This window comes from Hyperolius riggenbachi, chromosome 4, assembly GCF_040937935.1.
Source record: "Hyperolius riggenbachi isolate aHypRig1 chromosome 4, aHypRig1.pri, whole genome shotgun sequence".
Classification (NCBI taxonomy): Eukaryota; Metazoa; Chordata; class Amphibia; order Anura; family Hyperoliidae; genus Hyperolius; species Hyperolius riggenbachi.
Window position 1 is genome coordinate 214665703 of NC_090649.1, and position 14287 is coordinate 214679989.

The 14287-nt window shown below is 40.5% G+C and overlaps 1 protein-coding gene across 1 annotated transcript in view; it reads right to left on the minus strand.

Moving 5' to 3' along the window:
* The window catches only part of CSMD1 (CUB and Sushi multiple domains 1), a 2205021-nt gene that overhangs the window by 34516 nt on the left and 2156218 nt on the right, over positions 1-14287 (minus strand). Inside the window, 1 exon segment of the mRNA XM_068281348.1 lies at positions 3625-3804. Within this exon segment, the coding sequence (XP_068137449.1) occupies positions 3625-3804 (180 nt within the window).

Consider the following 14287-nt stretch of genomic DNA (forward strand, 5'->3'; position numbering starts at 1 on the left):
ACAATGCTCAGGTAGCCCATGGCATTTAAACAATGCCCAATTGGCACTAAGGGGCCTAAAGTGTGCCAATAAAACATCCCCCACACCATTACACCACCACCACCAGCCTGCACAGTGGTAACAAGGCATGATGGATCCATGTTCTCATTCTGTTCATGCCAAATTCTGACTCTATCAAGACTCATCAGACCAGACTACATTTTTCCAGTCTTCAACTGTCCAATTTTGGGGAGCTCATGCACATTGTAGCCTCTTTTTCCTAGTTATAGTGGATATGAGAGGTACTCGGTGGGGTCTTCTGCTGTTGTAGCCCATCCACCTCAAGGTTGTGCATGTTATGGCTTCACAAATGCTTTGCTGCATACCCCGGTTGTAACGAGTGGTTATTTCAATCAACGTTGCTCTTCTATCAGCTTGAATCAGTCAGCCCATTCTCCTCTGACTTATAGCATCAAGAAGGCATTTTCGCTCACAGGACTGCCACATACTGGATGTTTTTCCCTTTTCACACCATTCTTTGTAAACCCTAGAAATGTTTGTGTGTGAAAATCCCAGTAACTGAGCAGATTGTGAAATACTCAGACCGGCCCGTCTGGCACCAACAACCATGCCATACTCAAGATTGCTTAAATCACCTTTTTCCCATTCTGACATTCAGTTTGGAGTTCAAGAGATTGTCTTGACCAGGACCCTAAGTGCATTGAAGAAACTGCCATGTGATTGGTTGATTAAATAATTGCATTCATGAAAAATTGAACAGCTGTTCCTAATAATCCTTTAGGTGAGTGTACATGTTGCAAGGATAGAGAAACCATGAAAAGATAAGCTACCACTTTGCTTCCTCAAGTTTCTCCATGCCTCGGATTAGACCACTCTGATTGTATCAGACTGTCACCGCTGCTGTTAAGAATCCAAACTCTGCCTTGTTTAGCTGAAAAAGATACTGAAGTAATGATGCTTTACACTTTACTGCCCTAAAACCTATCTGCATTTTCCCTGACAGATATAAGTCTTTTAGCTTTTATTTACTTTTCAGGAAACTAGACAAAATTTTACAAGCTGTTAGACAAGTTCCTATACATAGATAATGACTCAAATGTGTTTTTTTTTTAAATATTGCTGTATCGGAAAACAGAAAGGGACTTCAGGCATTTTTTTAGTAGGGCTAGTACTATATGTACCTATTTTTATCTCATCATGTCACATGTCGCTTTAGGTACTACTAGTAAAACTAGTCTGGATCAATAAATATGTCAACAAAGCCTCCTGGGCTTTAATGAAGTAGTCGACCAGCAGTGAAGATATTCAATTTTCTGTTTAATTCACAAAGACAGTGAATATACAGCCATTACCCGGTGTTGGTATCAGGTGTAAGTATAGCTCTCAGATGCTCACAGCGCTGTAGGGCACACTTGGAAGTGAGTGTGTCTACATTTCAGCTGGGCAGTAAAGCACGATGGACAGTCACCGTTTTGAGAGGTCCCCTGCTCTTTGTCAAATGCAGTGACCTGAGTTCCTAGCTCCTTATACACCTCCCCTCCTATCCTACTCACCAATCAAAAAACAGGTGGACCTGATGGAGAACTAGGCAATAGAGATGTAGCAAACGGTTCGCCGGCGAACGGTTCCAGGCGAACTTCGGTGGTTCGCGTTCGCCAAGAGCAGGCGAGCTTTTGCGGAAGTTCGATTCGCCCCATAATGCACTATGAGGGTCAACTTTGACCCTCTGCATCACAGTCAGCAGGCACATTGTAGCCAATCAGGCTACACTCAGCCCTGGAGCCCCACCCTCCCTTATATAAGGCAGGCTCGCTGGCCATGACACTCACTCGTGTGCCTGCTGCAAATAGACAGACTAGGGAGAGCTGCTGTAGATTTTTTTCTCCTTGGGAAAGATTAGTTAGGCTCTTGGCTTGCTCCTGGCTGATTGTTATTGCTAAAATAGCACCCCTCAACAGCTCTTTTGAGAGCTAATGTTTTCTTGATGTGTTTTTTTTGTGTGTTGCTCACTGACACTGACATTATACAGCCCTATCTGTTGCAGCTGGACCTTGGTAATTGTTATTACTGTGCCAGCCAGGCCCTGCCTGACTATCTATACTGGGACACCTACCTATGCCTACCTAACTACTGGGGCACCTACTTACCTATACGGGGACACCTACCTACCTATACTAGGGGACCTACCTATGCCTACCTACCTATACTGGGACTCCTACCTCTGCCTAGCTAACTACTGAGGCACGTACCTATGCCTACCTACCTATACTGGGTCTCCTACCTATGCCTAGCTAACTACTGAGCACCTACCTATGCCTACCTACCTATACTGGGACTCCTACCTATGCCTACCTACCTATACTGGGACTCCTACCTATGCCTACCTACATACAAGAAGATAATAAGGTTGTTGCTTCATTGTGGACAGACTAAATTTGATCAGCTGGACAGTCACTGTTGTTCTATCATTGAGCTACCACAGCCCAGCGACCATATGGGCTAGAAAACTGCCACGGCCTGCACTCTGGCCATGTTGCGCACCAGTCCAGCACGGCCGTCACTACGCAAACAGCTGTTTGTGGTGCGTTACACAGTGAGGTTGTGTGTGTAAGTGTGAAGCAGTACTCTAACTACACTCCCTGATTGATGTATACACATGCAAGATGTTTGAAAGCACTTTAGGCCTGCAATTTAGCATCCAATGGGATTTCTGCCCTTAAAACGCTGCTTTGCGTCAAATCCCGATTTTCCCCCGGGACTTTTGGTGTCTATCCCACTCCGCCACCTGGGGGTCTAGGTGTTAGACCCCTTGAAACAAGATTTCCATCAATTTTCTGGGCAGCATAATTTTTTTCTATTTTTCAAAGTTCGCCTCCCCATTGAAGTCTATTGTCGTTCGCAAACTTTTACGCGAACCGAACCTTCCGCGGAAGTTCGCGAACCAAAAATCGGAGGTTCGCGACATCACTACTAGGCAAGTGTGCCTACAGCACTGTGAGCATCTGAGAGCTACTTATACCTGAGAGCTATACTTACACCTGATACCAACACCGGTGATGGCTGTATATTCACTGTGTTTGTGAATTAAACTGAAAATTGAAAATCTTCAGTGCTGGTCGACTACTTAATTGGATTTCAAGTCTAGAAGCCACACAGACTAGACCATGCAGAAAGGATCTATAGCAAGTGAGGTGTGCTGTTCAGGAAGTATATCTACCCTCCTGGGCTTTTCAACTGAGGTATGTTGCTATATCTTTATAGAGGTCACTAAATCTAGCACTATTCCTAGAATCCATTAAGTCCTGTTTGACTATAACACATTATGGATTGACAATCCTAACCTAACTATACATAGAAAAATAACAATTCTGGCCTAAGTAGAAGTTTGGACTCCTGCATTACTGTTCTTTATGAAAATAAAGGCAAACATTTCAACTTCGCGTTTTTGTCTCTGCTTGATGTGGAATAATGGATGCTTTTGCAGCCACTGACATTACCAGAATGAGGCATGTTCTGTTTTTGCTGTTGTGCTATAAACAGTGAGGCATGTAGAAGCTTTAAAATAAAATACATCAGCGTGATCATAAACTCACAATTTTTTTCTTACCATAAAAAAACACTTACTTTTGCAAATGGGAGACTTTCCTGTCCACTTCATATCACTTTTACATGTTCTGTGTTCTGACCCACCAGCCAAAAAATATCCCAACTGGCAAGTGTAGATTAAAGTATATCCTAAAGTAGGTAGATCTATTGCTCTTACATCTGCGTGTATGGGTGTCTCTGGCTGTCTGCATGCATGAGCTGAAATTACATAAATTAAATACATAAGTACTGATAAAAAAAACAATTAAAATGAACATTAAACAAACATATCAGATTTGGGCTCATCTACCAAAACCTAATCTCAGCAGTGAATGAGTGAATGAGGAATACAGTATCTTGAGAGAGAGAGAGAGAGAGAGAGAGAGAGAGAGAGAGAGAGATTGAGAGATATCCTGAAATGCCTTTATATGTGTGAATATATATATATATATATATATATATATATATATATATATATATATAGTGGGTTGCAAAAGTATTCGGCCCCCTTGGAGTTTTCCACATTTTGTCACATTACTGCCACAAACATGCGTCAATTTTATCGGAATTCCACATGTAAGACCAATACAAAGTGGTGTACACTTCAGAAGTGAAGCAAAACTCATACATCATTCCAAACATTTTTTACAAATAAATAACTGCAAAGTGGGGTGTGTGTAATTATTCGGCCCCCTGAGTCAATACTTTGTAGAACCACCTTTTGCTGCAAAAACTGCTGCCAGTCTTTTAGGGTATGTCTCTACCAGCTTTGCACATCTAGAGACTGAAATTATTTCCCATTTTCCTTTGCAAAACAGCTCCAGCTCAGTCAGATTAGATGGACAGCATTTGTGAACAGCAGTTTTCAGATCTTTCCACAGATTCTCGATTGGATTTAGATCTGGACTTTGACTGGGCCATTCTAACATATAGATATGTTTTGTTTTAAACCATTCCATTGTTGCCCTGGCTTTATGTTTAGGGTCATTGTCCTGCTGGAAGGTGAACCTCCGCCCCAGTATCAAGTCTTTTGCAGTCTCCAAGAGGTTTTCTTCCAAGTTTGCCCTGTATTTGGCTCCATCCATCTCCCCATCACCTCTGACCAGCTTCCCTGTCCCTGCTGAAGAGATGCGAGCATGATGCTGCCGCCACCATATTTGACAGTGGGGATGGTGTGTTCAGAGTGATGTGCAGTGTTAGTTTTCTCCCACACAAATAGCGTTTTGCATTTTGGCCAAAAAGTTCCATTTTGGTCTTATCTGACCAAAGCACCTTCTTCCACATGGTTGCTGTGTCCCCCACATGGCTTGTGGCAAACTGCAAACAGGACTTCTTATGCTTTCTCTTAACAATGCCTTTCTTCTTGCCACTCTTCGATAAAGGCCAACTTTGCACAGTTCATGACTAATAGTTGTCCTATGGACAGAGTCTCCCACCTGAGCTGTAGATCTCTGCAGCTCGTCCAGAGTCACCATGGGCCTCTTGACTGCATTTCTGATCAGCGCACTCCTTGTTTGGCCTGTGAGTTTAGGTGGATGGCCTTGTCTTGGTAGGTTTACAGTTGTGCCATACTCCTTCAATTTCTGAATGATCGCTTGAATAGTGCTCCGTGGGATGTTCAAAGGTTTGGAAATATTTTTGTAGCCTAAGCCTGCTTTAAATTTCTCAATAACTTGATCCCTGACCTGTCTTGTGTGTTCTTTGGACTTCACTGTGTTATTGCTCCCAATATTCTCTTAGACAACCTCTGAGGCCCTCACAGAGCAGCTGTATTTGTACTGACATTAGATTACACACAGGTGCACTCTATTTAGTCATTAGCACTCATCAGGCAATGTTTATAGGCAACTAACTGCACTCAGATCAAAGGGGGCTGAATAATTATGCACACACCACTTTGCAGTTATATATTTGTAAAAATGTTTGGAATCATGTATGATTTTCGTTCCACTTCTCATGTGTACACCACTTTGTGTTGATCTTTCATGTGGAATTCCAATAAAATTGATTCATGTTTGTGGCAGTAATATGACAAAATGTGGAAAACTTCAAGGGGGCCAAATGCTTTTGCAACCCACTGTGTGTGTATATATCGATATATATATAGAGAGAGAGCAAGAGAGAGAGAGGGAGCGAGAGAGGGGATATTGCTGTAGTGGCATTAGCATCTTGCCAGTAACTGGATGGGCATGTTGGGTAAACAGTTTCAAGGTAATGTATATATTGTAATGTATAAAAATACAATTTAACCACTTAAGGACGACAGTATACCACCCCCCCTCCAGTGACCAGGTAATGTTTTACAATTCAGTGCTCTGCATCTTTAACAGCTTGCTGCAGAGCCATACAAGGTAGTACACAAATGCCCAACAACAGAGCTTTCTGTTGGTGTGCTCTGATCGCTGCTGCAAAGCAGTATTTTTTTTTATTATTATTTTTTTTAAATAAAATGGGGTATTTTTTTTCCCTACTCCTGAGACTCGGGGACAGCCGAGTGACAGGGCTGTCCCTAATACAGCGCTGCATTAGATCACAGCGCTGTATAAATAAAAGAAACGGCCATTTTTTTTCAACAGTCTGCCAGCGGCAATCGGTGCTAGTAAATTGAAAAAAAAGAAATGGCCATTTCTTTTCTTTTTTACTTTGCCAGTGGCGATCGCCACTGTCAGACTGTTGACGGAACTCTGCTCCATCACTCAAGCGGGGATGCACGCTAATCCTCGCCCACCACTCTTGAAGCATTCCTGGGGCTGCCCCCTTCCCGATGCCTATCGGCGTTAGGTGGTCGGTGAGGGGTTAAAAAACATTTTTTGTAGAATTAACCCTATAATAGTAAAAAAAAAAAATACTACAGTTCCTTTAATACTAGGCAGTGTTTTAAAATAACAAGGTGCTCAAATCACCAATTGTATTTAGTTAAAAAGGTTACATTTTTTTGATACTGAAAAACCTAGCAAACCGTTAAGCCCTGGGCAACCTCCCAACTGTTTTCACATTTACCATAATAACTGCTCACAGCGTACATTGAGTAGAATGAGGGAGGTTCATACTCGTATAATAGAAAATAATCATTTGTCATGGTTTGGACTCATTCACAATGACAGGCTATTAAGAAGGAGAGACATTATATAAGAATAAATATTTTAACATGTAAATAGTTTATGAATGGGCACATGAAAAAAAAAACACTGTTTTCAAAGAAAAATAAGCTGAACAGAGGCGCCAACAGAATAAAAACAGTGATTAAAAAGTTAAAAATTCGCTAAGGAGGCTATGGTGGCTCCGCCCCCTCCAAGCAAACACAAAAAAAACTGTGTAATATAATCAAGATACATTTATTGGTACACTCCAGGGTATAGATATACAACGCGTTTCGCGGGTATGAGCCCGCTTCCTCAGGCAGTAGAAGTAGGAGTACACAGCAATCTGTCAGCAACACACCTGGCGCCAAACTGGTGCCTGACTTTGGCGCCAGGTGTGTTGCTGACAGATTGCTGTGTACTCCTACTTCTACTGCCTGAGGAAGCGGGCTCATAACGCGTTGTATATCTATACCCTGGAGTGTACCAATAAATTTATCTTGATTATATTACACAGTTTTCTTTGTGTTTGCTTGGAGGGGGCGGAGCCACCATAGCCTCCTTAGCGAATTTTTAACTTTTTAATCACTGTTTTTATTCTGTTGGCGCCTCTGTTCAGCTTATTTTTGCACTTTATATCCACCCTTGGTGGAGGGGGATACCCCTTTTTCTCATCTACAGAGAGCGACTTCTTAATCCTGAGTGGGGACAGGTCAAACTCCTCACCTGCTTATACAGTGGTTACCTGGAGGTAACCCTGGTTTGTGAGTATAATTTTACTCTTTTATACTATACCAATTGCCTAAACCTACTACACCATATCGGGCTCTCGGTTCTCTCTCCTTTTTGTTTTCAAAGAAAGATTTTTCTTTTAATTTCCTAATATTTTCATTGGGTTATTTTATCTTGTCACATTAGACTCCAATTTTTCTTGTTGCAGTTCTTCAATTAAACTGTGCATTGAATTTGAATTAGGATTAAAGTCCAACTAAACAAATAACTGAACAAGGCAAATTCTAAAAGCAACAATGTTGTCAAGTGAATATAAACAGAGTATAGCAGCAAATTGGGGGACAGAAACAATGTTGTTTGTGAGTTTTCACCAAAGTCATTTTTGCATCGAAAATGCTATTTTCGATTTCAAGAATTAAAAAAAAAAATAGCTTGTATTAAAAAAAAATCAATATTTTTACAGTGAAAATTCCAAAAATGTATATTTTTATGACATCACAAAAAACAATATTTTTACTGTGACAATTTTTACTGCAAAAATGCAAAGAAAACCCAAAAATGTTAATGTGAAGTTTCATGACAAACGTGAAAAATAGCTTTATGAATTTTTGATGGGATTTTCCCTCAGAAACCAAATTTAATATTATTTTCATGAAAATGCATGCAAAAGATCTTGCCATTTTTGCTCATCACCAGACAGAAATGTTGCTTCATGAAAAAAATGTGCAGAATTTTGCTGGTAGGTGGGTCAGTCAAGAGTGTCTATGTGATACTCAATGTAGTTAAAATAATAGAAGACAAACTTCTTTTGGCTTCTTTAGAAACAACAGCAACACATGAGTCAGATTTGACCCAATCAGCTCTAATTGTGCCAATTAATAGGTAAGTAGATTACTACCATATATCAATTACATATACAAATGTTAAAATAATAAATAAAAAAAACAGCAAACATGAAGTAGACTGTGTACAGGCTGAGGCAGGTGTCCTTGCTGATCCCACCACATGCAAGTCACTGCAGTATGTCAGAGGTGGGGTGTAGCTGGCCCTGAAAAACCTGCACACCTCTGACATACTGCAGTGACTTGCATGTGGGGGGGATCAGCAAAGACACCCACCTGTACAAAGTCTACCTCATGTTTGCTGTTTTTCAAATTATTTAAACATTTGTATATATAACTGTTATATGGTAGTAATCTACTAACCTATTAATTGGCACAATTAGGGCTGATTGGGTCAAATCTGACTCGTGTTGCTGCTGTTTATTCCCTGTGCAATCATTCGGCATCGTTGCAATTTTGTCATGCTTCTTCGGAAGCAGCACCTGAACGTGTCCTGTTTTTCCTGTCTATGTGTTATTGGATCTTGCTGGAAATTTTAGTACAGGCAAAACTCAAAAAAAAAATAGAATATCATGCAGAAGTTCATTTATTTCAGCAATTTATCTTAAAGGGGGAAACTAATATATGAAACAGAAACCCTTTGCAGGTGTTTTGGATTAATTAGCTGACTAGAGTCTTACAATTTGAGTCTAGAATATTGAACATTTTCACAATATTTGTATGGTCTGAGATTTTGATTTTGGGGTTTTTATAAGCTGTAAGCCATAATCATCAAAAGTATAGCAGCTAAAGGCTTGAAATATCTCGCGTTGCATGTAATGAATCTATTTCATGTAATAGTTTCACCTTTTAAGTTGAATAACTGAAATCTATGAACTTCTACACAATATTCAAATTTTCTGAGTTTCACCTGTAGAACTTTTGCACATCTTGGTTATTTTGTTGTCCCAGAATCAAGCTGAGCACCTACATTTTTTCTAATACAGTTGACTGACCTTGTGAAGGGGACAATTGGTCCACAAAACACACTTTCAAAAGATAATGAAATGTTTTCTTGACTTAGTGTCATATAGTTTTAATCCACCACTCATCCTCCTTTAAAACTGTTTTTAGTTGTCTTCTATCCCCTGACAACTTGTATTCTAGTTCCTTCCTAAGAAGCATTGCCATCTATTTGAAAATTGCTATACAAATATTGTATTGTGCTATGATATGTATTGACTTTCCTTCAGTCAATTGTGCCAATGTTAAATGGAGCCTGGACCATGTGGGGCTCATGTGTTGCTTCTAACAATAGCAAAATGGCTGCTGCTGGGCTAGGAGTACATGTGGCTGAGGTTACAATAGACTACAACAGGTTAGCTGTGGGAGGAATTGACTAGGCTATGGCCAGATGACACACAAGAGAGGGGGCCTTTCTATTTACACCATTGAGAGTTAAAGACACACTTCTTTTGAGTCCTGTGGAAGGAGGGAAGTAATTCATTAGTGTTTACTTCTTATTGTAAAGATTGTAAAGATTTTATGTGTATGTTTTCCTATTTGTGTTTGCAATTGTACACATTTTGCTTTAGTAAACTCAAGTTTCTTGCAACAAGTGTGCGTTTCCTTAGCAATTACGGTATATTGAACTACTAATGCAATCAGAGCATTACACAAATATAACCTACATAGAAAAGACAAGACCAATCAGATATTTTTAAGCAAACCATGATTCTCTGTTAATTTAATTGATTTGTAGCTTAGTGAACATATAAACAGGGTGTTGTGTTTTGGGTAGGCAACAAGTTTTTGCCATAAAGAAAAAAGAGGTGAAGCGCTCTACACCACACACACATACAATCTTAATTTGTACTCGATCTTAGTTATAACACAATCTAACATATACCTCCTCAGGGTCCTGAAATCTACTCAATGGCAACCCCCAGTACAGTAATGAAAAACAATGCAAAGTCCACCTGTAGGGAAAAGAACATATATATCCCCTGAGAAACACACTGGCAACACTGTGCTAGCGATTGGAGATAGAATTGTTGTTGTAACGATTGAAGATAGAATTGTTGTTGTCGGTTCACCTCCAGAGAGAGAAACCACATATATACATAATTGTCCTCCAAGGATCCCAGCAAGAGAACTATCAGCAGCCACACAGTTCAAAAATAGTCCGTTGTTTAAATCACATACGATCTCCTTAATGGCTAAGCAAAAATACCCTTACCAGCAGGGATGGCTGATTAATTTACAGATCAGCAATCAGACATGATCAGCGATAACCTCTTCGTGCTCCAAGAACTCCTTCCTCCTGGTTATCACTCAGAAAAACAAAATATCGACATAGCGTGATACAGTTCAAACTGATCACCCTGCCACCCGTAGTGCTCCACACGTGTAATGCCACCACGTCCACACCTCCGTGATAAGTGATGTAGGAAAAATGCTCGCTCACCAGATGCAATGGCTGATCTCAGGCTGACCAACTGTGCTCACTCTCTTATGTCCGCAGATACTCAAAAGTGTTGACAGACCTTGGACTCAAGAGACATGGCCAACATAGCATAATTCCGTTTTAATTCAATTAAAAGCAATACAATAGTGCACTCACATTTGGTTAAAAATTATGCGCATATCAAATCAGGACGTCCTCACCGCCGCTTTACTATTCAGCGTCTCCACTCTCCGTGCCTGAGGCCCCGGGGCCTCAGGCACGGAGAGTGGAGACGCTGAATAGTAAAGCGGCGGTGAGGACGTCCTGATTTGATATGCGCATAATTTTTAACCAAATGTGAGTGCACTATTGTATTGCTTTTAATTGAATTAAAACGGAATTATGCTATGTTGGCCATGTCTCTTGAGTCCAAGGTCTGTCAACACTTTTGAGTATCTGCGGACATAAGAGAGTGAGCACAGTTGGTCAGCCTGAGATCAGCCATTGCATCTGGTGAGCGAGCATTTTTCCTACATCACTTATCACGGAGGTGTGGACGTGGTGGCATTACACGTGTGGAGCACTACGGGTGGCAGGGTGATCAGTTTGAACTGTATCACGCTATGTCGATATTTTGTTTTTCTGAGTGATAACCAGGAGGAAGGAGTTCTTGGAGCACGAAGAGGTTATCGCTGATCATGTCTGATTGCTGATCTGTAAATTAATCAGCCATCCCTGCTGGTAAGGGTATTTTTGCTTAGCCATTAAGGAGATCGTATGTGATTTAAACAACGGACTATTTTTGAACTGTGTGGCTGCTGATAGTTCTCTTGCTGGGATCCTTGGAGGACAATTATGTATATATGTGGTTTCTCTCTCTGGAGGTGAACCGACAACAACAATTCTATCTTCAATCGTTACAACAACAATTCTATCTCCAATCGCTAGCACAGTGTTGCCAGTGTGTTTCTCAGGGGATATATATGTTCTTTTCCCTACAGGTGGACTTTGCATTGTTTTTCATTACTGTACTGGGGGTTGCCATTGAGTAGATTTCAGGACCCTGAGGAGGTATATGTTAGATTGTGTTATAACTAAGATCGAGTACAAATTAAGATTGTATGTGTGCGTGGTGTAGAGCGCTTCACCTCTTTTTTCTTTATATCTATTAGGGAGGTAATACCCCCCACGGTGGAGCGACCCCCCACAACACTCTGATACTGTTCTGGTTTATGAGTAGTTTACACTTGAGGAGCGCCAAGGCCACCTTTAATAGTAACAAGTTTTTGCCATCTATTTACAAAGGGGTCCTTCACAGGGAGAGTGGTTAAAATCTGGAACATCTTACCTCAGGAAGTAGTTATGGCAAACTCTATATCTGCATATAAAGATGGCTTAGATGCTTTCCTTGCATTGAAGGCCATCCACGGTTATAATTTTCAGCTGATATCCAGAAGAGTTGATCCAGGGATTTATCTGACTGCCATCTGGAGTTGGGAAGGAATTTTCCCTTTTAAAGTGAACCTAAAGCCACACCAAAAAAATGAGATGAACTCACCTGGGGCTTCCCTCAGCCCCCTGCAGCCGATCGGTGCCCTCGCAGCTCCGCTCCGATGCCTCTGCACCCGCCGGTGAACACTTCCGGTTTGGCCGTCACCAGCCGACAGGCATGGGAACGCGAGTGATTGTTCGCGTTCCCAGCCTGTATATCAGCAGCGAGGGCACCGATCGGCTGCAGGGGGCTGAGGGAAGCCCCAGGTGAGTTCATCTCATTTTTTGTGTGGCTTTAGGTTCACTTTAAGGCTAATTGGCCCAGGCCTTGTAAGGTTTTTTGCCTTCCCCTGGATCAACTGGGATATATGCAAGTTCAGGATGGTGTTTTATTTATTTATTTATTTATTTTCTGGTTGGACTTGATGGACAAATGTCTTTTTTCAACCCAACTAACTATGTAACTATATGTAATTCGGGCACTGGAGATAGCCACTAGCAGAATACCGGGAAATTACCAATATTCTACTGTGAGCAGTGGTCATTCTGATAGTAAAATATTGGTAACATTTACCAATATTTTACTATCACTAAACCTAACACTGTCCTCACACAAGCTCTCCCTCTACTGATGCCTAACCCTTACCAATCCCCCTCCAAAAATCACTAAACTTGTTTTCACACTAACCCTTCCTCTACCAATGCTTGACAGTAACCTATCCCCCCTCCCCCCGCCGCAATTTCTACCAACATCAGAGCCACCACTGCCACTAAATACTTCCTTTCTTTTGCTAACACTGGCCACCAGAGGTTCCCACAGCACCCCTAGGTGCAGCTGTAGCCACAGTTAAAATCATGGTATATGTGGGACATATACCATAACATCACCAGCACCCAAATTACCTGCTTCAACTATATCACAGTGCATGCCAATGTCATGATTTATGAAGATTTCAGTTCATGTCATCTGATTTCATGTATCAGATGACAGTTCATGTAATCTGGTATTTTTCTATTTTGAGGAGAACTCTGATTATATGTGATGTAAATGGTTTTTACTAGTAGAAAAATACATAATTACATAGGTATTTGGGTTGAAATAAGACATACGTCCATAAAGTTCAAACAGAAAAAAAGAGAAACATTTCTATTTATAATTTCAGTATACTTTTTCATAAACATTATTACATAAATGACTAAAATATATATTAAATGCAGTTGTGTTGTAGTTCCAATGTAATAATTAGGAACATTGTCTACAAAAATAGCCAGGCAGTTATTACACATCTGAATGACTTGTACAGAAACATCAAATGCCTCTGTAAATACTATTACTGAAATGTGTATCTTTAATATAAACATTCAAAAACCTGGAAAGCACTTATACATCTTAAAAGGGATAAAATAAAGAACATATAAAAATGTGTAATTGCTAGAAGCTATGTCCAGTGGATTACTAAAGTGGAATAAAAGTAGCAATAAGATGCCAGGGCAGCGTCCAAAGGGACAGGGAATAAACACAAAATAAATACTTGGAGATCAAAGTACTAAGAACAGACCTTCTTAATGGACACACAGGGACATTTTACTTGCATGTATCAACTGTGTTTAACTGCAAAACAACACTTGGAAACGGAAATTTTGTAATTTGTTTCACCTCACAACCCCTTAGTGCAAAATAATATACATATTTTATGTATAATGCATCTACAGATTTAGGTTTAATGCCATGTAATTCTATTATAATTCCTAATTTAAAAACACTTTTATAAGGAACCTTCTTTTTAGTAAGAGCCAGAGGCTCACATAGGTGTTAATTTTCATTGTCTATCTAAATACATTGATCAGAAGCAAAATACTATATTTTTCGGCATATAAGACACACGTTTTCTCCCCTGTGTCTTATATTCTAAATATAGGGAGTCCCCGACTCAAGAACATCCTCCGATATGAACTGCCAACCTACCGCAATGTTGGGGACTCCCCGTATTCACCACGTGTCTCGTCCGCTCTCTGTGTGCCCTTCTTTGCCCCCTCTCCTTGTGTCCTCCTCCACTCCGCCTGTATAAGTATAAATAGCAGCAGCACGGCTCACCTAATCTATTAGCTCCAGCCGTGATTGAGACCATGGA